The sequence below is a fragment of the Ogataea parapolymorpha genome, chromosome V, assembly GCF_000187245.1.
Source record: "Ogataea parapolymorpha DL-1 chromosome V, whole genome shotgun sequence".
Lineage (NCBI taxonomy): Eukaryota > Fungi > Ascomycota > Pichiomycetes > Pichiales > Pichiaceae > Ogataea > Ogataea parapolymorpha.
Genome location: NC_027862.1, coordinates 531,352 through 558,064, shown reverse-complemented (window position 1 = coordinate 558,064; position 26,713 = coordinate 531,352). Strand labels below are relative to the sequence as shown.

General features: G+C 46.5%; 17 protein-coding genes and 1 non-coding gene across 18 annotated transcripts; 10 read left to right on the top strand and 8 right to left on the bottom strand.

The window, feature by feature from the left end:
* Positions 1 to 55: 55 nt before the first annotated feature.
* HPODL_04076 (uncharacterized protein) lies at positions 56 to 1,129 on the bottom strand (the record flags this gene model as incomplete). Its single annotated transcript, XM_014078857.1, has 1 exon — positions 56 to 1,129. The coding sequence occupies one exon, from the start codon at positions 1,127 to 1,129 to the stop codon at positions 56 to 58; it is 1,074 nt and encodes a 357-aa protein (XP_013934332.1).
* Positions 1,130 to 1,221: 92 nt separating this feature from the next.
* HPODL_04075 (Ser/Thr protein kinase involved in salt tolerance) lies at positions 1,222 to 3,468 on the top strand (the record flags this gene model as incomplete). Its single annotated transcript, XM_014078856.1, has 1 exon — positions 1,222 to 3,468. One exon carries the CDS (start codon positions 1,222 to 1,224, stop codon positions 3,466 to 3,468), a length of 2,247 nt encoding a protein of 748 aa, XP_013934331.1.
* A 230-nt stretch (positions 3,469 to 3,698) lies between these two features.
* Positions 3,699 to 6,734, top strand: HPODL_04074 (GPI ethanolamine phosphate transferase 3; the record flags this gene model as incomplete). Its single annotated transcript, XM_014078855.1, has 1 exon — positions 3,699 to 6,734. The coding sequence occupies one exon, from the start codon at positions 3,699 to 3,701 to the stop codon at positions 6,732 to 6,734; it is 3,036 nt and encodes a 1,011-aa protein (XP_013934330.1).
* Positions 6,735 to 6,771: 37 nt separating this feature from the next.
* On the bottom strand, positions 6,772 to 7,905 carry HPODL_04073 (uncharacterized protein; the record flags this gene model as incomplete). Its single annotated transcript, XM_014078854.1, has 1 exon — positions 6,772 to 7,905. The coding sequence occupies one exon, from the start codon at positions 7,903 to 7,905 to the stop codon at positions 6,772 to 6,774; it is 1,134 nt and encodes a 377-aa protein (XP_013934329.1).
* A 107-nt stretch (positions 7,906 to 8,012) lies between these two features.
* On the bottom strand, positions 8,013 to 11,879 carry HPODL_04072 (uncharacterized protein; the record flags this gene model as incomplete). The annotated part of the gene is made up of 1 exon (XM_014078853.1): positions 8,013 to 11,879. The coding sequence occupies one exon, from the start codon at positions 11,877 to 11,879 to the stop codon at positions 8,013 to 8,015; it is 3,867 nt and encodes a 1,288-aa protein (XP_013934328.1).
* A 217-nt stretch (positions 11,880 to 12,096) lies between these two features.
* On the bottom strand, positions 12,097 to 13,737 carry HPODL_04071 (Serine/threonine-protein kinase HAL4/SAT4; the record flags this gene model as incomplete). Its single annotated transcript, XM_014078852.1, has 1 exon — positions 12,097 to 13,737. One exon carries the CDS (start codon positions 13,735 to 13,737, stop codon positions 12,097 to 12,099), a length of 1,641 nt encoding a protein of 546 aa, XP_013934327.1.
* Positions 13,738 to 14,002: 265 nt separating this feature from the next.
* Positions 14,003 to 15,127, bottom strand: HPODL_04070 (ESCRT-I complex subunit TSG101; the record flags this gene model as incomplete). Its single annotated transcript, XM_014078851.1, has 1 exon — positions 14,003 to 15,127. The coding sequence occupies one exon, from the start codon at positions 15,125 to 15,127 to the stop codon at positions 14,003 to 14,005; it is 1,125 nt and encodes a 374-aa protein (XP_013934326.1).
* Positions 15,128 to 16,070: 943 nt separating this feature from the next.
* Positions 16,071 to 16,778, top strand: HPODL_04069 (uncharacterized protein; the record flags this gene model as incomplete). The annotated part of the gene is made up of 1 exon (XM_014078850.1): positions 16,071 to 16,778. The coding sequence occupies one exon, from the start codon at positions 16,071 to 16,073 to the stop codon at positions 16,776 to 16,778; it is 708 nt and encodes a 235-aa protein (XP_013934325.1).
* Positions 16,779 to 16,842: 64 nt separating this feature from the next.
* On the top strand, positions 16,843 to 17,316 carry HPODL_04068 (uncharacterized protein; the record flags this gene model as incomplete). Its single annotated transcript, XM_014078849.1, has 1 exon — positions 16,843 to 17,316. One exon carries the CDS (start codon positions 16,843 to 16,845, stop codon positions 17,314 to 17,316), a length of 474 nt encoding a protein of 157 aa, XP_013934324.1.
* Positions 17,317 to 17,802: 486 nt separating this feature from the next.
* HPODL_04067 (Centromere/microtubule-binding protein CBF5) lies at positions 17,803 to 19,224 on the top strand (the record flags this gene model as incomplete). Its single annotated transcript, XM_014078848.1, has 1 exon — positions 17,803 to 19,224. One exon carries the CDS (start codon positions 17,803 to 17,805, stop codon positions 19,222 to 19,224), a length of 1,422 nt encoding a protein of 473 aa, XP_013934323.1.
* A 242-nt stretch (positions 19,225 to 19,466) lies between these two features.
* HPODL_04066 (Reduced viability upon starvation protein 161) lies at positions 19,467 to 20,299 on the top strand (the record flags this gene model as incomplete). Its single annotated transcript, XM_014078847.1, has 2 exons — positions 19,467 to 19,514; positions 19,556 to 20,299. 2 exons carry the CDS (start codon positions 19,467 to 19,469, stop codon positions 20,297 to 20,299), a joined length of 792 nt encoding a protein of 263 aa, XP_013934322.1.
* Positions 20,300 to 20,520: 221 nt separating this feature from the next.
* Positions 20,521 to 21,534, top strand: HPODL_04065 (Protein SIS1; the record flags this gene model as incomplete). Its single annotated transcript, XM_014078846.1, has 1 exon — positions 20,521 to 21,534. The coding sequence occupies one exon, from the start codon at positions 20,521 to 20,523 to the stop codon at positions 21,532 to 21,534; it is 1,014 nt and encodes a 337-aa protein (XP_013934321.1).
* A 165-nt stretch (positions 21,535 to 21,699) lies between these two features.
* Positions 21,700 to 22,608, top strand: HPODL_04064 (Target of rapamycin complex subunit LST8; the record flags this gene model as incomplete). The annotated part of the gene is made up of 1 exon (XM_014078845.1): positions 21,700 to 22,608. The coding sequence occupies one exon, from the start codon at positions 21,700 to 21,702 to the stop codon at positions 22,606 to 22,608; it is 909 nt and encodes a 302-aa protein (XP_013934320.1).
* Positions 22,609 to 22,648: 40 nt separating this feature from the next.
* Positions 22,649 to 22,730, bottom strand: HPODL_05431. The gene has a single exon. It is a non-coding gene; the product is annotated as a tRNA-Ser (tRNA).
* Positions 22,731 to 22,798: 68 nt separating this feature from the next.
* HPODL_04063 (uncharacterized protein) lies at positions 22,799 to 24,118 on the bottom strand (the record flags this gene model as incomplete). The annotated part of the gene is made up of 1 exon (XM_014078844.1): positions 22,799 to 24,118. The coding sequence occupies one exon, from the start codon at positions 24,116 to 24,118 to the stop codon at positions 22,799 to 22,801; it is 1,320 nt and encodes a 439-aa protein (XP_013934319.1).
* Positions 24,119 to 24,158: 40 nt separating this feature from the next.
* HPODL_04062 (uncharacterized protein) lies at positions 24,159 to 25,247 on the bottom strand (the record flags this gene model as incomplete). The annotated part of the gene is made up of 1 exon (XM_014078843.1): positions 24,159 to 25,247. One exon carries the CDS (start codon positions 25,245 to 25,247, stop codon positions 24,159 to 24,161), a length of 1,089 nt encoding a protein of 362 aa, XP_013934318.1.
* A 273-nt stretch (positions 25,248 to 25,520) lies between these two features.
* Positions 25,521 to 26,264, top strand: HPODL_04061 (uncharacterized protein; the record flags this gene model as incomplete). Its single annotated transcript, XM_014078842.1, has 1 exon — positions 25,521 to 26,264. One exon carries the CDS (start codon positions 25,521 to 25,523, stop codon positions 26,262 to 26,264), a length of 744 nt encoding a protein of 247 aa, XP_013934317.1.
* A 52-nt stretch (positions 26,265 to 26,316) lies between these two features.
* On the top strand, positions 26,317 to 26,694 carry HPODL_04060 (Protein IGO2; the record flags this gene model as incomplete). Its single annotated transcript, XM_014078841.1, has 1 exon — positions 26,317 to 26,694. The coding sequence occupies one exon, from the start codon at positions 26,317 to 26,319 to the stop codon at positions 26,692 to 26,694; it is 378 nt and encodes a 125-aa protein (XP_013934316.1).
* Positions 26,695 to 26,713: the final 19 nt, after the last annotated feature.

The following is a 26,713-nucleotide window of genomic DNA, read 5'->3' as shown; positions in this document are numbered from 1 at the left end:
GACGTTGATTTCGTATATAAGGCATCAATTATACCCTGAGTTTCACCTTAACAGATTACTCCTTGCTGGAGATATTGCGATGCAAATAATTCAAGGCGTTGGCAAGAGCGGATCCATTTTTTCGCGCACTAGCCTCGGAGCCGTCTTGTTCTGGGTTCATTAGTAGTTTCATTCGTGAAGCATTATCGGTCTGCTCACCGTTTGGTTTCGATTGCAGCTGTTTGACCCATTGCGAAGCGATATTGATTGCCGAATTTGGCGGGTGAGCAATCGATTTGGGATCCTGCGGGTTGGTAGGCGGCAGTCCATCGTGATCCAGGTGACTATACTCCAGAGACAGGAGCCCGCTAGTGGAATCGAAAGAATAATTTAAGCGTGATTGACAGGGATACAGCAGGATGTTTCTTGGCTGCGCAACATCGTACTTTGAGTTATCATTGGCATGCGACTCTCTTTCGTCTCGCTCTTGAGAGTTCTCGGGCACGTCGGTGTCGTCCACCAGGAGGGAGAAATCTTTACGTTTATTTCCGACGTCTTCGTGGCATAGCATTTGCGCATAGAACTTGTTATTTTTCCAGTTTGTCGATCTCGTCTTGAATGTGTACCCCAGGCTTTCCAAAATATCAAATAGCCGACTCAGGTAATGCAATTTCAGCTTCTTTTTCACCTCTTCTCTATAGTTTGTCACTTTTTGCTCAACACTGTCAACACTGGCATAGTCGGGTCGATTGCTTATAATCATGCTGGAGTCATATCTGTGGATGATAAACTCTGGAACCTCACAATTGTACTTGATAGAGATGACGTCCCTGTGCTTGTTATGCGACACTTTCTCCAGGAACGATGTGAAAGAGGGTCGCGTTTCCACAGACTTGACAAGACCCAAATTTTGTTCCACCTGGATTGTAGGCCCCATTATCGACTCGCGCTGCAGTTGGTCCATTGTGTTCAACTTGTGGAGCATTTTAAGCTTCTGGTTCTTTTTGTAGACCTTGTTTTTCCGTCGGCACGCATCGCAGGTCTTATATTTCGTCAGTGTGGCTGGATCTTCATCCGTGATATACACGCGCCGTTTCACCTTACACTTGGCACAATCCATATGTGTCGTGTTGTAGGCCGCCAACGACATGGAGGAATTATAAGGCATTGGTCAGCCGGTGGATCCCCAGACAATCAAAAAAATAAATAAAATAAATTCGTTTTTTTCCCTTGGAATATTCAATGAGCTCCCTATTTCTTCCAAATCCTTGTCTGCTGGGAATCCTGCTGTCAGTTTCCACACATGACGGGAACCAATTGGTATTTCATTATCCGCCCCAGCCCAATGAGTACGGATATCGCCCGACACCGCTCGGAAACCAAGTGCTGAACACAGAAGACGACGACTACTCCAGCTCGTCCAATGACGAAATAGACGACGAATTGCTGGACATGAACTTGTACAGCATCCAAAACGGCGATGACGACTACAGCTTTTCTGCTGGAGGCAGCAGCCGCGGCAGTGTAGGTGCAGAGAGCAACGGCAGTGGTGTCAACGTGCTGGGTACCTCGACGAATTCGGGAGGCAAAGGTTTGCTGGGGATATTGGACGAACAAGACCGCAAACGAAAGGATAAGGAGCACAAGCGTCGCAATCTCATGAAAAATATTATCATGGGAGAGCAAGTTGGCCAAGCAGACACGTCAGGTAGCAACAGAAGCCCCAGTACTTCTCTTGTGAATGGGAGCGTCTCAGACCAGGAAACAGCTGTTTGCAAAGTTGACAAGCTATTTGGGTTTGATGTTGATTTTGTAAGCGAACTTGTGACGCCGCCCAAACAGCTCTGCAATTCGCGCTTCGAGGTATCTGTGGAGGATATGGCTTTTTTGGGACTTCCAATTCATGTCAACGAAGACGGAAATTGGAGAGTCTCCAGCCACGCTAAATCGCGTAGGAAAAAAACGAGTCGCAGAAAGAAGGTGTCGTCGAGCTCGGAGTCGTCTGGCGAAGACGATGAATCTGACCATGGAGAGAAACCGACCAAGAACGATTGTCAGATGTACATGTTCCATCTGGTATTTGTCATGAACCCACCAGTCATTGAGTACAATCACCGAATTGACGAGATGTTTCACTATATTGTGAGTCGGATGGCTCTTTTATTGAGGTACGAACAGCAAAAGTCCAATTACGTGTGGAACCAGTCAAAACTGATTCTCGATCTCAGGGAAGAGTTTTCGTCTTTTCCTTTGAACGAGCAGTGGAAGAAAATTACCGAAAAGTCATCCTTGGCACGAATGATGGCTCAGACGTTCAAGGCAGTCTCAAACTCGGAAATCATCAACATCGAAATTAACAATAAAATGCGGTCGTTCCAGATCCCCATTCGCACAGAATTCAGCTCTCTGCCGCCCCGCCATACACAGCTCCTGCCTGGGTCCACTCTATCGTCTACCTCGCCCTTTAATTCTTTAGGGCCTGATTTGCACAGCAGTGCGCAAACCAATGACGATAACATGATACACTACGCCCTGATCATGCTTGATGATCCCGAATCGGTCATTAGAGACATCCAAGCCGAAAGACACTCTTTAATCGCTAATTTCATTCGCATGATCAAGCCAAGCGAAAGCTTGTCTAGGTTGGCGACCCTCAGCGGTCTGGATATCGCAGAGGTAAAGCTGTTTGCCAACCATTTGGTGTACTGGAGAAGAGCCAAGGCCTTCTTGCCATTGAGTCCTAGAAACGTTTACATTGTATCCCCTCTGGCACCGTTGTCTGATGTTTACAAGGATTCAAACCTGTTTAAACAGCACTTTCCAAATCTGCCACCATTGGCCAATTTTCTGTCGCTGATCTCCTCGTCGTCCTCAAAACCAAGACCGATTAACACCATCATCCCAAGCAAGGATCACAGAGACTTGTACTTGGATGCCGTTGCTTGGTTACTAAGACATGGTTACATAACCCAGCTGCAGACATTCCTCTATTTGCGAATCACGAAGGAGGTGAAAATAAAGGTTGAAGAAGAGTTGGAGATGGAGCGAAAAAACAAAAAGAACAAGCACGAGGGCGACGACTCATCTTCTGAAGATGAAGATGACAGTAAGGTGGCTTCGACAGATAACACCACCAAAAAGAGAGAGCAGACATCGTTGCCGTACTCTATCTCGGGATCAGCAGGTTCTGATCTCAATCTCGAGTCTCAATCCAAATTGCCAGGAACGGTCTATTTTGAGGAAGAAGAGGAGGAAGACACTATTCTTTTAGACCCGCAGAGTGCCACTGCTCAGGAACGTCGCTGGATAGCCAAGTGCGTTGAGGGCCAGCCGCTAGAGGTGATCAACCTATTCTACAAGCTGCTCAAGTACATGAACGGAAAGACGTCATTGGAGCTATTGATGGTGAAGGAGAACATTAGTCGTCAGGATGTGCGCAAACTTCTAGTCGCTCTGGACAAGCATGTCACAACTGTAAGACATTGGTGATGTATAATTCAATAGACGCGACGATCGACTTTTTTTTGGACCTCTTAAAAATTGTGAGTGGGTGTGTATTTGTTTTGTTGATAGACGAAACGTTTGTGGAGATTGGTATAATGTCTTCATAGTTTTAAAGAAAGTACAGGACTACAAATTGCAATAGAACTGTTAGACTGGTTTGTTGTATAACCAAGCAATTTATTCATCACATAATATACAGATCATTACGTACCAAGATGGACAAAATAGATAGCCCGGAAGAGCAGGAAGAGTTTCCTTTTGTTCCCAATAGCCAAATGGATCAACAACAGCAATATCTCCGATATATGGACGAGCGACATGAATACCGAAATCGCAAGATCAAGACGTCACATGGACAATACGTTAAAGTGATGGTTCTTTTTGCGATTTTACAGATCATCGGCATTGCATTTTTTACTAAAGGGTTCCTCTTATCCAGACAGGTCTTGCAGAATCAGGCGACGTGTCTTGAGCAACAGGAGAGCGAAACCTGCCAACAATTTTCACCCTTCAAGAAAAGCGTCGTTCTTCTTATCGACGCCCTACGATTTGACTTTGTGATACCTGTGGAAGGAGAAAATGCCGACCCATACTATCACAACAATTTCCCAATCCTGTACGATAACTTTGTGAGGCATCCGCGTAACTCTTTGCTGCTCAAGTTCATTGCAGATCCTCCGACAACCACTTTGCAACGTCTCAAAGGACTGACCACTGGCTCGTTGCCGACGTTTGTGGATGCGGGGTCCAACTTCGACGGAGACACTATCGATGAAGATAACTGGGTGGCTCAGCTTCACAATCACGGCAAAAATGTCGCTTTCGTTGGCGACGACACTTGGACCGCTCTGTTTTCGCCTTTTCTACACCCTAATATGACATATCCATATCCATCTCTCAATGTTTGGGACCTTCACACTGTCGATAACGGTGTTATTGAACATCTCTTTCCAATGATGCAAAATAGAAGCCACGAATGGGATGTTCTTATTGGTCATTTCTTGGGAGTTGACCATTGCGGACATCGCTATGGTCCTAGACACTATGCTATGAAACAAAAATTGAACCAGATGAACACTCTAATAGACCAAGTCATAAAATTGCTAGATGATGACACGCTTCTCATTGTGTTTGGGGACCATGGAATGGATTATACAGGAAACCATGGAGGCGAGTCTAAGGATGAACTGGAAGCAGCTTTGTTCATGTACTCGAAGCGCAAGAACTTTGGTCGACTGGCTGAAAACTACTATAATGTCACCGAATTGGGTAACAATTACAGAGCCGTCAATCAAATTGACCTGGTTCCCACAATATCGTTGCTGATGGGTCTTCCTATTCCGTATAACAATCTAGGATCACCAATAGAGGAGGCTTTTATTGGGCCAGATGGGAAAGACCAGCATCAGCTAGCGAAGGTTAATTTCCTAACGTGCCAACAAATACACAGATACAGACAACACTCTGATCAGCTGTCCTCGGACACATTCGTCAACTCGAAATTTGAGGAGCTTTCAGAACAATGGAACCACTTACAGCAAGGACATAAAGACCAGCTAGACCTTATAAAATTCAACCAGCAATGCTATGAATATCAATCTCTTTCATTGGAGAAATGTAAGTCACTGTGGGCGACCTTTGACAATGTTTCCATTGCCATTGGTATCATACTTGTCACCGTTTCTCTTCTACTATTGATTATTTACGCAAAGCTAGTTCCCTTGGTGGTTATCACGCAGCTCAATCCACAATTTATTGCAACATCGGCGGCAATGACTCTAGTTCACTCACTGCTAGTCATTTCCTTCACCACAATATTCAAGCCTGAAAACCTTAATATAATGTGGTCCATTTTACTGGGAATTTCTCTTGGAATCATTAATGGGATTCTGGCACCTATCATTGATCGGTACTCAGTCCCATGGCTTTTAGCACAAGTTAGAGAAAACCTCATACAAAACGGGTGGACGTATTTAGCATTATCTGTGGTTTTGATGCACTCGCTGATCTTCACTTCCAACTCATTCGTGATCTGGGAAGACAAGATCGTGGCGTTCTGGCTCACCTCGTTCGGATTCTGTGCATTTTTCAAATCCTTCAAGCATAAAGATACCTACAAGCAGCTTCTTGGAGCGTACCATTCTATTGTGTTCATTTTGCTCACTAGAATCACTTCAAGTATTAGGTTCTGTCGTGAAGAACAGGGCTCCAAGTGTTCAAGCAATTTTGAAGTGACTTGGTGGTCTGTTGGTCTCATTTACATTCTTGCCCTGTTGCTTCCTAAGATGATTGAGAAATTCTTTGATATCACACACTCGTTCCATGGTGCTGCTCCGCTCTGGATTTCCACTGGTTTGAAGAGCATGATGCTGTTGACTGGCTCGATGTGGACCTTGGAATATATTGAAAACAGCGACTATTTCAATGCTCAATTTCAAATTCCGTTTGAGGCCTTCAAGGTAACAAGGCTGACGATTGCACGCATTGTGATGGGAATTTCACTGGTCGCTAGTAATTTTGGGTGGTTTTTGGGTCCTCTCTGCATCAAAATTGATTTGAAGTCCGACACAGACAATCAGCAAGTATTGAAGACCGCAAACATCATTGGATACGGTAACGTTTACGGGTCCGCCTACTTTTTGTTCGTGATCAATGTTCTGTGTGCAGTGTTGCTAGTCAACAAACCGCTTGGGATTGCCTCGCTCGCGCTGCTGGTCAACCAAATTTTGACGCTCTTGGAGCTGATCGACATACTCAACATCCGAACCAACCTCATCTCCGTCGTCGCGATGGGCCTGTTGGCATATTTGCATTTCTTCACCACAGGACACCAAGCAACGCTGCAAGCTATTCATTGGGACACGGGTTTCATTGTCACTGAATCGATTGTGTTCCCTTTCACGCATCTCTGTATTTTGATGGACACTTTAGGACCATTTATTGTCGTCTGTTTATGCGTTGCGCTGATGTGTTTGTGGAAAATCCCCCCAACAAGCAAGGCGATCTCGTTGATTTCAAAAATCGTCGAGAATTCATCAACTTTGCTCATTTATCAGACATGCCTGACATTATCCACGCTTATCATGACAAACCATTTCAGAAGACACTTGATGGTATGGAAAATATTTGCCCCACGCTTCATGCTCAACGGTATCATATTAATCATGATGAACATTATACTGTCACTGGTTACTGTGGGTTTCGCAACTGGCAGGGTCATAAAACGCTGGAACCAGGTCTTTGGCACCTAAAATCATTGTTCAATCAATTTTATAGACTATAATACACTCATTCTAAGTTTCCGTGGAGGTTGTCGAGGAACACCTGGTCGTCAAGAGCTCCAAATGCACCATCATCGCCAATCATTAAATCGTCCGAACCGGCGTACAATAGGTTATTGTCAAACTCGAAATTGCCGTTCTGGGCACCCGCGGTGAACGGATCGTCGAAATGAGCTTCGCCCAGTATTTCCTGCTGTGCCGGGGTAGCATTAGGAACGGGCATTGCAGAAGCCTCCTCACTGCGTCTGTTCTGAGCTTCCAGCGCTCTGCGCTGCTCTTCCTCCTGACGCTGTTTGTGCATTAATTCCTCTTCTTGCCTCTTCTTTTCGGCAAGCTCTTGTTCTAGCCGTAGCTTGCGATCCTCTGCCTCCTTTCTGCGTCTGAGGATCGATTCGCTTGCTTGACGGTATTCCTCCAAGGTGCACTTGCGCTGCTCAAAATCTAGCCGATATTTTTTGAACAATTCGTCATCCTGAATTTTCATGTTGAATTTGGCCTTTAGGTCGTCTGTTATACTATCCACCATAAGTTCAAATTGGTCCAGCTTTGTCACGTCGTAGTCCTGGAATGTATCAGATAATAGATTGATTTTTTCCGTCTCGTAAGCAAATCTCTCGTCAATGTTTTCATTGATTGTTTCCGACTCTAGTTGATCAATAAGTTTCCTCTGATACTCTTGTTTCAACTTCATGACCCGCAGGTTTCCGCAATGGCTGTCTGCAGCCGTTGGCTTTTCCAAACTCTGCCTAATCTCTTCTTCAGAAGACACGTTCTCGGCGTCAATGGTTTTGCCGTTAACGAGACACACGGGAAACGAGGACGGAGGAACGATTTTAGTAAACGGCACAAACTTGCTCAGCACGTTCTCCAACAATTCGTTATTCAGCTTGAATTTGAATGCTGCAGACTGTCGAAACGAGAAAACGTCCACCTCGTCGTTTAGAAGCTGCGATTCCACAGAATTGGGCGGAGGAATAGGGAGATTGTATATAGGGTGCGAAAATATGTTGACGGGAGGCTGCGGCTCGCGAGGAGGCGGAGGGGGCTGTTCTCTATTATGCGACTGGCGGGATGGAGGCGTGAGCCCCCGCTGCTCGTAAAACGCGTTTGGTGGTCTGCCCCTTTTTCGGTGCGGAGGCATAATTCTCTAAAGTATTTGGCTTATTTTCGAAATTTGTATCTGATATAAAATATATACATGTATAAAATAAATCGTCGCCGATCGTCGCTAATAGACGCACCCATCTTTCACTCCTCGTCAACGTCGCTGAAATTTGTCGAGTGTGTTAGTTCGTACTTCGTCAGCTTCATTCTGCGTCTTCTGCTGATGAATCCTAATGCGTTGGGAGGCTGCACAGAAGGAACAGACAGTTCACCCTCTGATTCTCCATTATCGATCAAGTTGTCGTTACCCAAGTACAGGATCTTCATGATGTTGCCAAACGAAACGACAATCGACTTGTGCCCAAATTTCTGAACAGGACCTATGCGTCTGATCAAAAGTCCCGAGCTGGCCCCGCTCGGAATTTCGTAGTATTTCACCTCACCGGCAGCGGTCATGGTCCATCCTTCCCAAATATCGTGTATTTTTTTTTCTGGCGTAGCACGCTTACTTTTGCGACTCCGCAGCCGCTCGCCCTCTATGAGCCGTCTGTTTGAGCTGTAGCCGAAACTGTTTTTCGTGTCGTCCTCGGGGTTCGATTTTCTGCGCACTCCAATTAGAAGATTCAGGTCTGTTGGACACCAGCCTTCCACGTTGCTCAACCAGTGCTGGTGCTCTGTCACCGACGCAAAACCAAGACACCGTGTTTCGCGAGGGTCTCTCTCGACTCTCATGCAGATGCTGTTTTTGGCCTTGTTGTCGATGGAGAAGGTGTGCACGATAAGTGTGTCAGTTTCCAGCTCTGTGTATGCTATGGAAAAGGAGCTAACGGAAGCACATCCACAGAATCGGCAATGCGACGGCTCTGCATGGAACACTTTGAAGGTGTTGGGCTTGAACTGGCCAATATTGACAGATTTCAGCATAGTGCCCGAGTTCACGTCAATTAGCTCCGCTGTCAGATCGCATGCTCTCACAAACATTCCAACAAATGGGACCGGCTCGATCACTGCGCCGGAGTAATCCTTTTCCGGAGTGTCAGGAGGCTGCTCGATCTCAATCGCGGACTGGGATCCAATGGCCACATTCGCACGCAGTTTTTGCAACGACTCGAGGGACTTCTGGTTCATCGACGAAGTTCTGGAGATCATAGCTGGTGTGATTAGTCGCTTGCCTGAATTGTAGCTTTCTGTCTGCACCTTCACAGACCGCACTTTCCATTTGTTGTTGATCGCCGTGGCCACCACCAAAGACCCGTCGTCTAGCACTCCCACGATTCTGTCGTTAACTCTAGGTGTGGCTATTTTTCTGCAGCATACTAATTTCAGCTGGGTCAAATTCGTCCTGGTCATCGACCCGTCTGCGCAGTTAACAGTCACCATATCGCCGTTTTTCAGCACCATCACAAACTCCTCGTTTTTTTTCACATTGAAGCCACAATGCTTGCCCCGGTCAAACGTTGAATCCACGGACGGCGACCGTCCATGACCAAGAAAAGCCGGGTTTAAAGACGTCCTTCCGCGACCTGTCGGACGCAGAGGCGGCGTAGAACTGTCATCGGAAGACGAGCTGTCGTCCATGTGCACCTGTTTGGCCAGCTTTGATTTCCGCGTGACAGTCTTAGTTTTGGAGCGCGATAGCTGCGGACTGGTTCGAGCTCTGAAAAAAGACTCCAGCGGAGTGTCGTTTATCAGCTCAGCGACCTGACATGTCCATATCCATGACATGGTGAACCGCGACCAGCACTTCACCGCACCAGATTTGCTGAACACAGTAATTAGAGAGCCGGTGTTTGACATCACCACGTTGGTGACAGGCAGTAAAGTTCCGCTGAGAGGCAGCTGGGTAGGAGGGGGAAGAGGAACTGTCATTGGAGACCAAACCAGAATCTTGTGGTCCATCCCCACTGAAACTATGAAGGGACAGGGAGAGGTGGATATGCGCACCACGTCCAAAAAATGGCCGTTTACCAGTTCTTTGGAGTTGAAAGTGGTGTGCTGGTTTTCAGGAGCGGTTTCCAAAGTTCCTCCCAGCCCTGAAGACACGTCGATGCCGTCCTTGGCCAGAAAATATTTGAGAATGAGAGGCGCACTGGACACCACAAACGTCAAACAACTCAAAAACTCCAAAATGTATAGCATGTCAAAATTGAAAATCATTCCCTGGTCGAAGCCGATAAGCCGCGGCTCCGCAAAAGGTTGCACAGCGTCTTTCGCAAGAACCACTGTGGGATCTAAAACGGAAACGATAAACTGGTTTTTCTGAGTGTTCGCATTTCTTGAGTATAGCTGAAGTAGCTCCGATGCCAGCACTTTTTTATTGGGAAAAAAATTCAAAGACATGCTTTGAAGAGCCTCCACAGAAGCGTTTGCAGCCGACTGTATAGACGTGAACGTTTGGGGAATGTGGCAGTTCACGCCACAGGTCCATTTGAATATCAGTAAAAATACAACCAGAGCGACTGCAACACTTGAGCGCAAGGACCTGAATAGCGGAAGCTTCACCTTGAAGAGGTACTGTCTTGCAGTTGTCCAAAGCGACACCCCATGGTTTCTGTTGTTCTGTGGGTGGAGCAAAGCTGAAGAGAAAATAGAGCCAGAACCAAGCGGCCTCATTTGCATCTCCTGATCCGGAGAACCGTCGTGCTTATTTGACCTTTGCAAAAGATCTTGCAGCTCAAGTCGGCGTATGTCTATTCCCACAATTGTCGTGAAGTAGGTGATGTGCAACAGATGGTCAAACACCAGGGCCAGCGAAGTGAAAAGCACGTGCTTTCTTGCGAGCTCGCTGAGAAAGGGCAACGCCAAGACCAACAGAGCGATGTCGGCGAGGACTATTGTCGTGGACAACGGATGGCTGGAAAGCGCTGCTTTGCAAATCCGCGTGCTCACAGACATCTCTTCGGACGTCCGCGAGGTGGCGACCACCAGTCGAAAAGTATTTTCTATGCTCACCAGGAGCACGATTGACAGGGTGACCAAAAGCGGGAGCTGGGAAAGGTCCAGAGTCCTATAAAAGTACGTTGACAAAGTTGCACTTGACAGTATGGATAAAGTGATCTGGACAATATATGCACACAATAGGCCGGTTCTCGACTTGATGGAGTGAATATTGGTTAGAGCTATTATAGCATAGACAGCCACAAGCATAGGAGCAGCAGCTACCAGAGCACTCTCCAGAAAATTACATCTTTTGTAGGTGAGCTCAAAGTTGATTTTTCCAGCATTCTCTGCCTCAAAGATTTGGAACTTGTTGTTTAGTCTAGCCGTCTGCAAATTTTCCTCCCAAATTTGCTCAAAATGGCGTGAGACCTGGGTCGGGTAAATGATGCACAGCTGCAACGAGTCAGCGCTCTTCACTATTCCATCCACTTTGCTGATTCCTGAAAGCAGCCGAAATTGCGATAGAGGGACCCTCCAATTAGCTTTTTGAGACTCCATCAGATGAATCGTTTTTAGCACATTTTTGTCGCTGCGCAGCAACGTTTCGTTATTATGCCAGTATTCAAGAGGCGAGTGGATGTGTATCGATCCATTTTCCAATAAATTGTCTCCTGACTCTAGGTCATGCAGTAATTCTTGCTGTAAATGCAAGACATCCAGCAAAAATTCCTTATTTAGAGCTCGCTGAGACTTCCTTTTCGCGGTGTCTTCCATCACGCCAGGCAACGTGCTATTTTCGCAATCTAGGTTCGGCTGGATCCACACGCTTTTCATGTAGAAGTCAGGCTCGACCAGCGGGCTGTCAGCGAGATGAATATCAACCGTCTTAACGTAGCTGGTGTCGCTAAGAGATGTTGGAAAAACGCTCGATGTGGACGCATATAGCGAGTAGAGCGTCGGATAGCTCAGCACAAAGAGGATCGTGGTCGGCCAGAGAATAAAGGCGGTTGGATGCTCCAGCAAATGTTGCAAAATTCTGCGGTGCTTGGATTGCAGCACTTGGAGCCATGCCGTGATTCGGGCAGATACCAGACGCTCCCAGTTCTGTAACAAATATGAGCTTGATTGCATTGTAACCAATCTCAAATTTCAGCGGTGATGTGTACTAGTGGCCCATCAAAATCGCCAGCTCGCAGTGTTCTGGTGTCGGGATCAAATTAAATTGATAATAATATGATCCCGAACTTTTTCTAGCACCCGGAAAAATGCCACCACATCTTTACACTGGCCTTACATTTTCGCAATTAAATCAATGCTCTCGTAACTCGTTAATTCTATATGCAACACTCTACTCGACTCTTTTTCCGCAGTCGCCAGCCTTGCAAACTTTGATTTCTCGCACCCACTCGCTATTCAGTATCTGGGCACACGTGATCCTTCTCTGCGGGAGAGGATCCAGCACAGAGTATATAACGTTCCTGCATCTCGCACGCTTGAGACCCTCTATAGGTTCGTAGCCTTTGGCGTCCTTCCTTTTCTGCAGATATGTGGTGAAGAACTCGTCGTCTACGTTGGCGAGCTTCCAAAGTTGCCGACCGGTGCGCATGGCCATGTATATCACACCGCACGCCCAGACGTCTATGGGTCTCGGGTCAAACTCCTTCTGCGTGTACTCCTCGGGTGCAATATACGGCGAAGAACCGCAGATTCCATGACTCAGTTGCACTTCGTCCTCCCACGCCATTTTGAAGCACTCGGCGTTACCGAAATCGGTAATTTTCAGCGTTCCTTCTGACGTGAGCAGCAGGTTTTCTGGTTTCAGATCCCGGTGAGCAACGCCCATCTTGTGCATATAGTTGAGGCCCCTGACCAGCTGTTTGAAGAAGCAATCTGCCTCTGCATATTCCAGCCTTCCTGCCGTCACAATCAAAGAGTACAGATCGCCTCCTGAACAGTACTCCATAACTTCGCAATAATCGCTCTTTGCATCTTTTAACAGATCGATGGTAGATATGATGTTCAGATGCTTCAACGACGAGGATATACAGAACTCGCTCGTCAGTCGTTTGGAGTAGCGTTTGTCACTTTCGTTAGGACGTCTTCTGAATTCCTTGACTGCGTAGAGGATTTCTGTAATTCCGTCAGAACCATCCTTGGCCACCTTTTTATGGGCCACACGCACCACTCCAAACGCACCGCGACCAATCACTTCCTGGCACTCGCCGTATTTTTCCACGAACAGACGATCGTCCGCCGCTTCAGGTTTCATATTCACACTCATGGCGGTGCTGGGCTGCTGGATGGCGTTGTCAGGCCCAGAGAACTGGGTAATATCGCCTCGTTTCACCTGGTTCAAAAGACCAGACAGCAAAGTTGGAGGGAGATTCTTATTTGTTGCTGCGTCCACCCGGGCCTTGGCCTCGTTGTCGAGCGCAGCCAAATTCGAGGAGGACAAAATATTAGGAATGGCTGAAACGGCTGAATTTCTTAATTTCTTGGCTCCGAGCCAATCCTTCACCATCTGGCCCAATTTTTCCTGTCTCTTGGTGTTTCGAAGATGATGCTCGTGGGTTCCGTCTTCGCGCATCAGGAAACGAGCCACCTGTGGATGTTTAGATGCCATCGACCCAGACCGGGACAAAGGCGCAGCATCGCTCGAATTTAGGCTTATTGGGGCAATGTTTCCCGGACCCTGCAAGGAGCTCTGGCCAGGGCTTCTGGCTTTGCGTGCGCCATTGCCTATATTGGCGCTGACCAAAGAGGAGGTCGAATTCGAGTGGAGCTTGGCCTCTTTGTAGTTCAAGTCTGAAGTATTCTTCGCCTGCAACGTGGGAGATGAGGGACTAGAGCTCAGGGACGCGTTTGAGCTGGTAGCAGGTGACGTTGACTCTGTTCCTGATGCGTTCTTGTTATTGGAAATTCCTAGGATCTTTCCCAGCTTGAACATCGCTGAGTTGGGGTGTCTTTCTGTGGTTCCTGAGGCAGCCATGAAATGTACCTCTTTTGACTTCCGCAGTCTTCCCCCTTTCAATCGCTTGTTTGAAGACAATCAAACGCTTCACTCAACAGAGAATTAGGATACCTCGGTATCGCTAATGTATGACAAAAGGCACTAACTTTAAGTTTGTTTTGGTGGCTTTTCGATTTTTTATATCTGAAGCAAATTTATATACACTTGGGATATTTTTGGAGCCAAACAAATTTTTCAATCTGCAACCCTATCCGGTGCTAGGTGTTGATTAATAAGGGCCTTGTCAGGCCGTATCGAGGGAGCAGATTTGCGCCAGCTTCTCGATGTGCAGTTTGAGAAGACATTGCTCGCGTGCAATCTGGCGCGCATTTTTGAGATACAGGTCAAATTTTAGCTTTCCAGAGTCGTGGAGCTTGTCAAGATTGTAGAATAGGTCTTCCAGGGCCTTCAGCTTTGTAACCAGCTCGTAGAGCTGGTTGAAGACCGGAGTTTCTGCTACTAAGTGCGAGTCAAAGTTAGCCACGCTCTCGTCGTAGCTCTTTTCAAGATTGTCATTCAAATGGGCCATTTCCTCTGTTTTGACCTCTAACAGCTTGTCCTGTTTGGATATGGTTTCTGAAAGAAACGACAGGTAATTTCTGTCATTGATTGTTCTTTCTGTAAGCTTCAAGAGCTCATTCTGTAGATTTATCAGCCTTTGAAGTGTTTCTGTATCAAATGTGTTTATAAGTTTGGATTTCTCGCCTTCAAGCGTAATTTTCAGGCTATTTATCACCTGGCTACGGTTTGGGTTAGGCGGCAGCAACGGTGGTTTCGAGACCTGTGCGGGCTTATCTGCTGGCATACTCATGAGATTGATCTTCTGCTTGGTCAGCTGAGGAGCCTCAACTGGTGTGGGAGAAGCGGGTTTCGGTGGAAGTTTTGGAATCGGAGGTGTACTGTTGGAGTTGCTAATGGGAGGATACTTCTGTATTGTATCCAGGAAAATCTCCACCAATCTCAGCAGTCGGTTGTTTTTCGGGGGTGTTCCGTCGTTGGATACGTCCTGTCCAAAGATGCGCATCCAATCGCTCAAAAACGGATGGTAGAACCTGCCGTTGGCGTCCAGGTAGTTGTTCGGCACCACCTGTCTTCCTACTCCGGCCTTTATGTAAATCAGTGGGGCCATTCGTGGATACTCATGGGGAATCCATATTTCAAAAGTGACCTCCTGCTCGTTTGTTCCGTACACTTTGACCATCAATTCCTCTTTGCCCAAATCAATGACATGGACGTCTGTCTTGACTTTGAGGTATGGGAAACAGGTCAATATCAGCGAGATATCCTGGTATGCCAAAACCGGATTGCTGTACTCAGGCTGGAGCACACGAAAGAGCCATTCTAATAACTGTGGAGGCAATTTCGACATTCTCCTGATACATGCGATTATCGATCTTGGAATTGTCTAAAAAATTGCTGCTCAAAAATTAAATATACTGTAACTATTTCTAGTCCAGCATCAAAACACACCATTTGGCCACAAACGCGAGGAATTCACTTGGAATCTACCGTACAGAGGTGATTGCACGCATTTGATAGACACAGTTACAGATTACGCTGGAAAAGAACATAAAATGAGCGGGTAAGTGCCAACAGGACAATGTCAAGACCAAGACCCTAACTGTTTAGATGGACCGTTGTGTGGACTCTAATTGTCACCGTTGCCGTGGGGGCAGTGTTCTGGAGATACGCACCTAAAGAAAACCAGACGTAAGTACCAATTTGTGCTGTTTTGCAAAGACTAACAATTTCCAGTGTTTGGAGAAGCACGGTGTCGCTGTCGTTGGCTATGATGTTCCTCATGTGGGCAATCACATATCTATGTCAATTGCACCCGCTGGTGGAACCAAGAAGATCAGATTTACGGCCAGAATATGCAGATTAGATACTTGCACCTGATCAAAAAATACGAATTATATGCTTAGATGTAGAAACGACAATTCAGAGCCGCCAACCTGTCTGGCAGCCCTGGGTATATGCGTTTTCACGATCCCGTCCTCGAACTCAACAAAGTATCAAATCGCAGAGACGACGACGGGCTTGATCTTCTCCATCACCAGAACCCATTATTCCATGGAGCAAGGGAATATGAGGCAGAAACAGGAGTGAGATCCTCTTTGTCCATCAAACAGCCCACCGGCTGCGCAACAGGCGAAGAAGACCAAATGAAAAATTTGTCACATTCTATAAAATTTGTTTGTGCCCTGCTTTATATGCTCTCTCTCTGCTTACGTGAGCCTCAAATCCAAATATGGCAAAACAAAGACATATTCTTATCCTGGTCTGGCAATTAGCATGAAATAAAAGCTTCAATGGTATCCATTCTCTATCCTTTCTTGCTCGTATACACGTCGGTCCAATTTGTGCTTGTGAGGCCAGTCACGACGGTGGCCCAGATACTTTTCTACGGCATTGTGCAGGTTCCAGCTGGGATTTTTCAGTGGGTATTTGGAGTCGACATCACTCGGCTCGATCTTGTGAAGCTGCGCTATGTGCTCGACATTGTCAGAATTCTGTACCAGTTTCTGAGTGTTGCAATTTTATTTGGCTTGTTTGTGGGCACAGTCAACGGTCTGGCCTTGTGTTTGGTGCGCTACTTATTGACCTTTAGACAGCCTGCTATCAGGCTCTTTGGCTCGTCAAAACCAGTTATCAAGCAAGAAGAAGAGGAATTCAAGCCATTGTTAAAGTCCGAGTGGGGTCTGGAACCAATCAAGACCGAAGATATTAATCCGTTGTCCGAACCAACCTCGTCTGCGCAGCTCTTTGATCATTCCCAACATCAGATACGCGAGCGCCATCTTTCTGCATACTACGACGACGATGACGGGTACGGCACCGTCAGAGGAGAATCATCACCGAAACCTACACACCAATCGAGAATTTCATCGCGATTTTCATCGCTTCGAAGCGATTCGTTATTCAACACATCGCATCATCACTCGGAGTCGGCAACCGATACAACCGTTGATGCTGACCGGTCAGAACTAAACATAATCAAAGAAGAGGACCTGTCATAGTGATACGTCATATTCAATCCGAAATGTATAAGTTATCGTTTCCTGCAACCATCATTTGATCGAGATGAGCGCTTCCGACTTTGACCTCTCACCAAGTTGTCGCATTCTGGACAAGTTCATACACTTTTCCTACCATCATCCTTTGAGACTGGATGAAACTGAAGGCTTGGGGGATCTTGAAAGAATCGTGAGCTACCAGTTTGCTCGTTTTTTGTCAACTCTGAGTTTTTTTGGAAGCAACAGAGCATTGATGCCTCCCTGGACCTTGCAACTGTCTCTTAAAATTCAGCTTCAATTTACAGGGCCTGATACCTTTAGTTCGATGTCGTGGAATATGAATGCCATCTACAGATACAGAGTGACGATTCTGATGAACTTCGCTGCTTTTCAACCAGTCAGTCTGACCCAGTTTAACACATTGGTGTACGAGTGCATTATCCAAGATGTGGATCTGGAAAAATTCAAGAAGTCGGCTTACATCCACTTGAAATCGGTTTTGCAATCGCTCTCTATCAGAGTAAAGGTTAGTCCTATGTAATCCTGCGGGCCCGCGACAAAAATTTTGTTGTAATTTATTAAATTTCTGTATTACGAATTGCTATGCTGTATCTGAATTACGTTTATCTCGCCACTTTAGCCGGACTGATGTGCTGCTGTTGGTATCAAGGATTATGTAAACTCGATATTCTCGAAAATTGTTATGTTCAATAACATAAAGTCTAGCAGCTCCATCTTTTAAATATATATAATCTATAATAATATAAATAATATATAAATTGTAGAATATCAGGAGAATTCTCAAAAAGACACCAACCTAGACCTTCTAGTCCCAAAAGTTCTCGTTTTGACATCGTGCCTCTTCATCCTTCCGTGGTGTCCATCCTCCCCACTTCCCCTGGTGACGGCTACGATATCGTCCCGTAGTGGCTGGGCAGGGTGGCACATGTGGCTAGTGCATAAAAAATTTTCAAAAATTTAGAGTAGATGAAAAATAAAACTCATTGAAGATCTCTTCACAGCAGTCATGTCTAAGGAAGAGTTTATGATCAAGCCGGAAAGCACCACTCCAACAAACGACACCTCGGAGTGGCCACTCTTGCTTAAGAACTACGACAAGCTACTAGTCAGAAGCGGGCACTACACCCCTATTCCAGCAGGATCCTCGCCGCACAAAAGAGACCTCAAAAATTACATTTCTTCTGGTGTGATCAACCTAGACAAACCATCAAACCCATCTTCCCACGAGGTTGTTGCTTGGGTGAAGAGAATATTGAGAGTTGAGAAAACTGGTCATTCTGGTACTCTTGATCCTAAAGTCACCGGATGTTTAATTGTCTGTATTGACAGAGCCACCAGACTGGTCAAATCCCAACAGGGTGCCGGTAAGGAGTATGTGTGTATTGTTAGATTGCACGACGCCTTGGAGGACGAAAAGGAAATGGGAAGAGCGCTTGAGAGTTTGACGGGTGCTCTTTTCCAGAGACCTCCATTAATTTCTGCCGTCAAGAGACAGCTGAGAGTGAGAACCATCTACGACTCCAAGCTGCTTGAATTTGACAACAAGCGCGGTCTCGGTGTTTTCTGGGCTTCCTGTGAAGCCGGTACTTATATGAGAACTCTGTGTGTGCATCTTGGTATGCTTCTTGGTGTTGGAGGTCACATGCAGGAGCTTAGAAGAGTTCGTTCTGGTGCGCTTTCTGAAAACGATAATCTTGTCACTTTGCACGATGTGATGGATGCCCAGTGGCTGTACGACAACTCCAGAGACGAGAGCTATTTGAGAAAAGTGATTTCTCCGCTGGAGACGTTACTTGTTGGCTACAAGAGAGTCGTCGTCAAAGATTCTGCCGTTAACTCTGTGTGTTACGGTGCCAAGCTCATGATACCTGGTCTTTTGAGATACGAAGAGGGCATTGAGCTCTACGACGAGGTTGTCCTCATGACCACCAAGGGAGAGGCTATTGCCATTGGTATTGCCCAGATGACCACGGTGGACCTCGCTTCGTGCGACCACGGAGTCGTTGCCAAGGTGAAGAGATGTATCATGGAGAGAGACACTTACCCAAGAAGATGGGGATTGGGACCTGTCGCTTTGAAGAAGAAGCAGATGAAGGCCGATGGAAAGTTGGACAAGTTTGGAAGGCCTAACGAGAACACGCCAGAGTCGTGGAAAAAAGAGTATGTGAGCCACGAAGACGTTCCTGCGCCAGCCATTCCTGAGGATAAATTGCAAGCTCCAGAAGTTCAAAAGTCGAAGGCCACTTTCCTAGACTCGCAGAAGGACGGAAAGGACGAGAAGGAAGAAAAGGAAGAGAAGAAGGAGAAGAAGGAGAAGAAGGAAAAGAAGGAAAAGAAAGAGAAGAAGGAAAAGAAAGAGAAGAAGCGTAAGGCCGAGGGCGAGGAGGGCGAGGAAAAGAAGAAGAAGAAGAAGAGTAAGAGCGATTAGACAGTCCCAATATAATTAGTAGTTTGCAATCGATTGTAAGCAGGGCTCAGATTTTTGAGATTGTGACGGAGGCCAGATTACCTAATCCCGCAAATTCTCAAATAGAGGCTTTTTTATTGTACAGAAAAAGTGGTCAAAACAAGAAATAGTATATCTTTAGGGCACTTGTCTTGAGTGCAATTGTCGTCTTATTCGGATTAGGTGGCATACACAAGCTTGAAACTGTTTAGTTCACATTGGTCATGTCGTGGGAAGGTTTCAAAAAGGCCGTGACGAGAGCCGGAGCATCGGTAAGTATGGCGCTGGGTTGCCTTCGTGCTAACTAATTTAGGTGACTGTTCGGGCTGCTGACAAAATTATTGACAGAGACTATGATATGGAGGAGAGACGATTCAAGACATTGGAAAAAGCCGGAACTCAGCTTGCAAAGGAGACCAAGGGCTATCTTGACGCATTAAGAGCCGTGACGGCATCTCAGGTCGCCATGGCCGAAATCATCAACAACTTGTACGAGGACGCTAGAGCGCTAGGAGGAGCAAATGTGGGAGGATACTATTTGAGTGCTGTTCAGGAGTATGACCAGGAGACTGTGAAGCAGCTCGACGGGCCTTTCAGAGAAACGGTTTTAGATCCTATCAACAAGTTTGCCTCGTACTTCTCTGAAGTTAACGAAGCCATCAAAAAGAGAGCGCACAAGAAGGTCGATTACGAGCAGGCAAAAAGCAAGGTGAGAAGACTTATTGATAAGCCCGCCAAAGATGCTACGAAATTGCCAAGAGCAGAGAGGGAATTGCAATTGGCCAAAGACATATTTGACGACCTCAACAACCAGCTTAAGGAGGAATTGCCACAGCTTGTTGATCTGAGAGTTCCATACTACGACCCTTCGTTTGAAGCCCTGGTGAAGATCCAGCTCAGGTTCTGTACTGAGGGGTACGCCAGATTGGCGCAAGTGCAACAATACCTTGACCAGAGCAGCAGAGATGAATATGCCAATGGTCTTTTGGATGCCAAGATCGATCAATTGCTGGCAGAGATGAACAAGCTGAACATTTGCGCTCTGGGTGTGAAATAATGAATGATATCTATCTAGTGATAAAAAAATATTCAGGCTGTGTAAAATATACTGATTACTCGCCTATTCTAGAATTTTCCATTTTTGGAGATCAGCTATATGGAAATATTAAGACTCCGTCAAAGTGGTTAATTGCTGATATAAATCAGGTTCCTATCCAGAAAAATTTCCCGTATATATCCAATCTTGCTTTTCACGTCAGTTGATTGCAATTAGACAAGATGGTTAAAGAAACAAAGCTCTACGATTTGCTAGGGGTGTCACCTAATGCCAGTGATGCTGAACTCAAAAAGGCATATAGGAAGATGGCTCTGAAATACCACCCGGACAAGCCTGGTGGAAATGCAGAGAAGTTCAAAGAGATCTCAGAGGCGTACGAAATTCTGTCAGACGCAGACAAGAGAGAAGTTTACGATCAGTACGGATTGGAAGCTGCCCGTGGAAATGCCCCTGCAGGAGGCAATCCATTTGGCGGCGGTGCATCAGGCTTCAGCAGCAGCGGCGGTGGAGGCCGTACGTTCTCTCAAGCCGACGCATTCAATTTATTCAACCAATTCGGTGGCTTTGAAGAAATGTTTGGAGATTCTGGTGGCTTTAGAACTTCCAGAGGAAGCTCGCCATTTGGCTTCACCTCCATGGGAGGAGGAATGCCTGGTGGATTTGGAGGCATGGGAGGCGGCATGCCAGGAGGATTTGCAAGTGCTCAGCCTAAAGAGCCTACCATTGTCGATCTGAACGTTCCTGTTCCATTGGAGTTGTTATACACTGGTGGATCCAAAAAAATGAAAATCAGACGGAAGGGTCCTTCTGGTCAACTAGAGGAGAAGATAATAGACATCAACATCAAGCCTGGCTGGAAGGCGGGCACGAAGATCACATACCCGAACGAAGGAGATTACCAAGATGGAATGAGACAAACATTAAGATTTACGATTGTTCAGAAACCACATGATACTTTCACCAGAGAAGACAATAATCTGAAGACCACAGTTAAACTTTCATTCAAAGAATCTTTGTTAGGATTCGAAAAAGAGGTCACCACATTGGACGGCAGAAGAATTCCACTCACCAAGTCATCGCCAACGCAACCTGGATCCGTCAGCACCTACCCAGGACTGGGAATGCCAATTTCTAAATCTCCAGGCTCTAGAGGAGATTTGATCATAGAATTCAAGGTGGACTACCCAGTTTTCCTCACACAACAGCAGAAGCAAGCAATCAGTGCAAACTTCTAACTTTGATTATGGACTCGAGGCATAGTAGGTCCGATACGATTGCTCAGTAATGTATTATAGATTTGCATTAATGATACTAATGTTCTTGGGAAGCGCCGCGTCGATCGTCCTTTTTTGGCATTTAATTTATTTCGTCTCGTAATTCGATCGCTATCTTTACCATAAATGTCCGTCATCCTTGCTTCGGCCGGCTACGACCACACCATCCGATTTTGGGAGGCGCTTACTGGAGTCTGTTCCAGAACTATACAGCACGGCGATTCCCAGGTCAACAGGCTGGAAATCACGTCTGACAAGAAATTCCTCGCTGCTGCTGGCAAGTCCAAAATCCGTTTGTACGATATCCGTTCCTCCAACCCGAACCCAGTTACCTCTTTTGATGGCCACACAAACAATGTGACGTCCATTGCATTTCAAATCGAAAACAAATGGATGTGTTCTTCCAGCGAAGACGGAACTGTCAAGGTCTGGGATGTACGGTCTCCCAGCGTCCAACGAAATTACAAACATAATTGTCCCGTGAACGAGGTCGTGATACACCCAAACCAGGGAGAACTCATCAGCTGTGACCAGAATGGAAATGTGCGAGTCTGGGACCTGGGCGAGAACAAATGCACTCACCAGCTTATTCCGGAGGACGACGTGTCGATTCAGTCCATCAGCTGTGCATCAGATGGGTCAATGCTGGTGGCAGGTAATAACAAGGGAAATTGCTATGTGTGGGAGATGAAAAATAACGAAGATCAAACACTGCTTAGACCAGTGAACAAATTCAAGTCGCATTCAAAATACATCACTAGAGTTTTAATTTCGTCCGACTGCAAGCATCTAGCAACGTGCTCGGCGGACCACACTACTCGCATATGGTCTACAGAGAATTTCTCACTCGAAACCACGCTCAGAGGCCATCAGAGATGGGTCTGGGACTGTGCTTTCAGTGCCGACAGTGCATATTTGGTGACTGCATGTTCAGACCACTACGTGAGACTATGGGACCTGAGCACCAGTGAGACTGTCAGACAGTACAATGGACACAACAAGGGTGTGATCTGCGTGGCATTGAACGATGTGTAATGTTAAAAAAAAAATGCAATATTTAATCACGTAAAAAAATCGACAACAGCAGGACTCGAACCTGCGCGCGAAAATCGCAAAAGATTTCTAATCTTTCTCCTTAACCGCTCGGACATGTTGCCTGATTCGAGATTTTATTTCTCGTAGACCGATATATCGAGCAGGTGAGAATAATCTATTCATCAGTTTACTATTCATTAACGGTATATATAGCTATTCTCCCATCCTTGTAGCCAATAAACAGATAGCTGTTCACCAGATTCATCTCGTCCCTCCTGCGAACAATATTCTTTCCCATCCCGTTCGTATGAACCAAAGCTGAGCGGGAGAAAGCCTGACTATGACTAAAAGCAAGCACAGAGGCTCGTTGCTGCAAATCCCCCACATTCTCGGCAATATCGACGGTGCTGTTAGTGGCAGCTATCGACGGTACCATTTTATGGAGCTTGAACTGGAATTGCAGGACAGATTCGTCGTCATAACTGTAAAATCTCGAATAGCCATCCCATGTCACCATTCCGACCAAATTCCCCATGGTCTTTACGTCCGCAACACCCTTGTGTTTGAGCTTGAAGGCTTTGTGTTGGTCTTGATAATGAATCACAATTTTGTCGGCTGATGATGTGCTTATGAGTTTGTGGTTGTTGTGGTCATAATAAAGAGCCAGTATCGGATTGGGATAGTGTTGCGAGTCGAAGTCGAGGATGCCGACTTTATCGTCCTTTAGTGCAAAAGTGATGACATGGCCGCTTTCAAAACCGACTGCGAATTTTTCATTGTCCAGCCAGACTAGTTTCATGACAATGCCCAACCCCCTGCTTGAATTCTCAGGAGAAACGTGAAGATTGAGGTCTATAAGATTATTCTCGGCGAGTTCTAGGGGATCAATGGCTTTAAAGAGTCTTTTCAGATCGTTGCTCTCAATATCTATGCGGTAAATGTCCAATTTAGCGGAGTCCTGAGTCCCCGGGGCCAGTAGAATGCCGTTCCGGATATCCACGTTTGAAAAATTCATCACATTTATAGGCATTTGAAATGCCACCGGAGGAGTGGGCCATTGAGCAGCGCTTTCACCTTCTGTGTATATTCGCCGGCTCAATACACTCGACGGTTTGAATATATGCGGCGCATCTATGGAAAAATCAAAAATATCCCATAGTTTCAGCTCTCCGTCCTTGCCGTGTGAAAGTAATTTTCCAAACCAGCTGTAATCAAACACCGGTGAGCCTTGATCCCAGGACAGCCCCAGTTGCTTGATAGTGAGAACGTTTCCATCGTGGGCTTTCCAAACACCAAGCGGTCTTCGTGACGTGAGGTCCCACCAGTATATCCAGCCTGACTCGTCGCTGCTCATGAGGGTAGGACTCATGAGCTGTATTTCGCGTTCTCCCGAGCGCGCCGCCAAAGAGGAGGGCACGTAAAATACTTGCAGTCCGGAAACTGCGTCCTTGTGGCCCCGCAAGGTGCCGTTTAGATTGGTTACTCGTCCGGTGGAGGTGAGTTTTAACATTATTAAAAAATATGCACAGCCAAATTATTTATTAAAATCGTCAGTTTACGCTGTAATAGAACCCCAGGCCAATCCCAATCGCGCAACCGGCCAATGCCAACAACGCCAACATCCCGCTGGCTACTTTATACTCCAGCGGCACTCGGCCAAAAGTTTTGTCCAAATAGCCAACGCAGATGAGCAGCCAAAATGGTGGCACGAAAAACGAAGCGAGAACGAAAAATAAGGCCGTATTTCTCGGGCAGTTATGGCCGATTCGGGCTCTATGGTAGTAAAATTTCTCAAGGTCTCCAAACTCGTTCCAGTCCTCGAGCTGGAACGTGCTTGAGTCTGACGAGAAGGACTCTGATTTAAGAAGATTTTTCTGCGACTCCCCAGAGCTGAAGTTTCTCTTTGCCTCGTTATCTTTCAGATAAACCTTTTTCGGCGTAATGGGGCCGTATTTTCTGCTGTTGAACAACACCGATTCCTCCTTGGTTAGCAAATAGTGCTGGGTGCCCGGAGCGAATTTTCTGAACTGGTACGAGGAGTTTTTCAGATAAGGAAGGTCAACAACCTGGGGCGGTTGCTGGTTTTCTGTCATGCCACTGGCCTCATCCCCCGCGTCGCCATCTTCGTTGCTTGGATAGTCGTCTGTGTATATCGTGAAATCGTCCTGCGACGAACCGACCAGCTCAATAACCGAACTCTGCGTGCGGAAACTACTGCTGTGCGACAGACTGGGTATTTCTTCGGTAAAGTACCCGTATTCTCGCTGGGACGCACGTATGCGGTCTTCTTCTTTGCGGCGTGCGATCATCGTGCTGTTTCTGGTGAGATTTTGCGAGTCGTCGCTCGTCAACAAACTGGAGATCTCTCCGGTGTAGTCGATTGTACTTTCAAACTCATCGTCCTGCCGAGGCTTGTAATTTTCCTGCTGCTCTGAGTTTGCTTTTGTAGGACTCAGAACTTTGAACAAACCGCGATCTCGCTTCTTAATAGGGCTCAGATTTAAAAACAGGTTCCGTTTAATTGGCGTTTCTGAGTTCAGCTGATTAACATGGAAAAGGTTTCGGAGCCTGGACCCAGAAGTTGCTGGTGATACAGGCCCAGTCCTACGAAGGGGCGTTTCGTAAGCGTTTGACTCCATGGTGGAAGTGCTGATGGAATTTTCAATTTATTTACAACATGCTACATTTGGCAAATCGACAACATCGACGATTACGTAATAGTACACGGGAGCCAGGAGCGACGGATCCTGATTCGTGTGGTGTTAGAAGGAGAGTTCAGTTCTATCTGCTACAGCTTCAACACTGGTTTTCTCAAGACACAGGGATGTTGGTTGCGTGCCCCTATTGATGCCCAAAAGGATGTGTTGAATTATTCATGCAAAATATGCAAAATATTAAAATCGCCTTTTTTTATGGACCTGCAGTACTCATCGGACTCGGAGAGCGATACTCAGGAACCCCTAAAACCGCCAGAGAGCTTTCTTTTCAAATACTCGGAAACTCCCGTTTTTAGACGCAAGGAGACGTCCACTAAGAGAACGTCGCACATATATCTGCATATACCCTTGTCGGATGAACAGTACGCGCTTCTGCATTCGCTGGCTCAAAAGTTCTGGGACGAACTGAGCCAGCGCTGTGTGCTCAACGAATCGGTCACTTTGCAGGAAACCCTGTTTGACGAGCTCACAGAGACTCCCAAAAGTCTTCATATTTCCCTGTCATATAACCTGACTTTTGAAGACGATCAAAAACTCAGAGAATTTATTGCCTTGCTGGAGGAAAACCTGCCATTGAGGACTCCGTTGATGGTTGGGTTTTCCGGCGAAATCAGACTGCTCCCCAGTCTAGACAAATCCAAGCAGTTTGTTGCCCTGATTGTGGACCAGGAAACACGCAATAAGCTCAGGAGCACGGTGGAACTGATAAATCACCACGTTCCTGGCAACAGAGACGGCGACAACAATATCCGATACGACCCAGACCTTCTTCACTGCACTATCGGCGAGATACACCAGAAAGATTTGCAATTCAGCGCACACCTACAGCCAGTCACGCTCGCTGCTGCCAGTGTCATGGCCTCGCAGGGGAGGAGAAAAACACCCTTGCACCAGAAGGAAGCACGAGGCGAGAAAAAACCAACGCAACAAGCCACATAATTTTCCGTAATTGCTTATCGAAACGCCGGAGGCAAAGTGTACGTGAGCCCCAATGTCGAATCTATCTCCAAACGACCCGCTGTACGAGCCCCCACAGACGGAGGAGATGGCGAAATTGACGCCGCAGGAACAGAAATTGTACAAGTTGTACGGCCGTTTGCCCAAGAAGTCGGAGGTGCTGCAAAGTAAGCTAAAGGACAGGAAATTTTTCGACAGCGGAGACTACGCCATGTCGAAAGCTACGGGACACAAAGAGCAGGTTGGGTCAATAAACCCGCTAAAATTGCCAAATATCGAGAATGTTGCGAGAATCAACAGGAACTCGATTTCCGGAGTGAGTGCGACGGGGCTTCTGAGCGCCAACCAGCACAAGTCCAATCTGGAGAACGAGCGGAAAGACGTGTCTGAGGAGGCGGTGGAGGATGATTAGCTGAAGAAGAGGTTCTTTA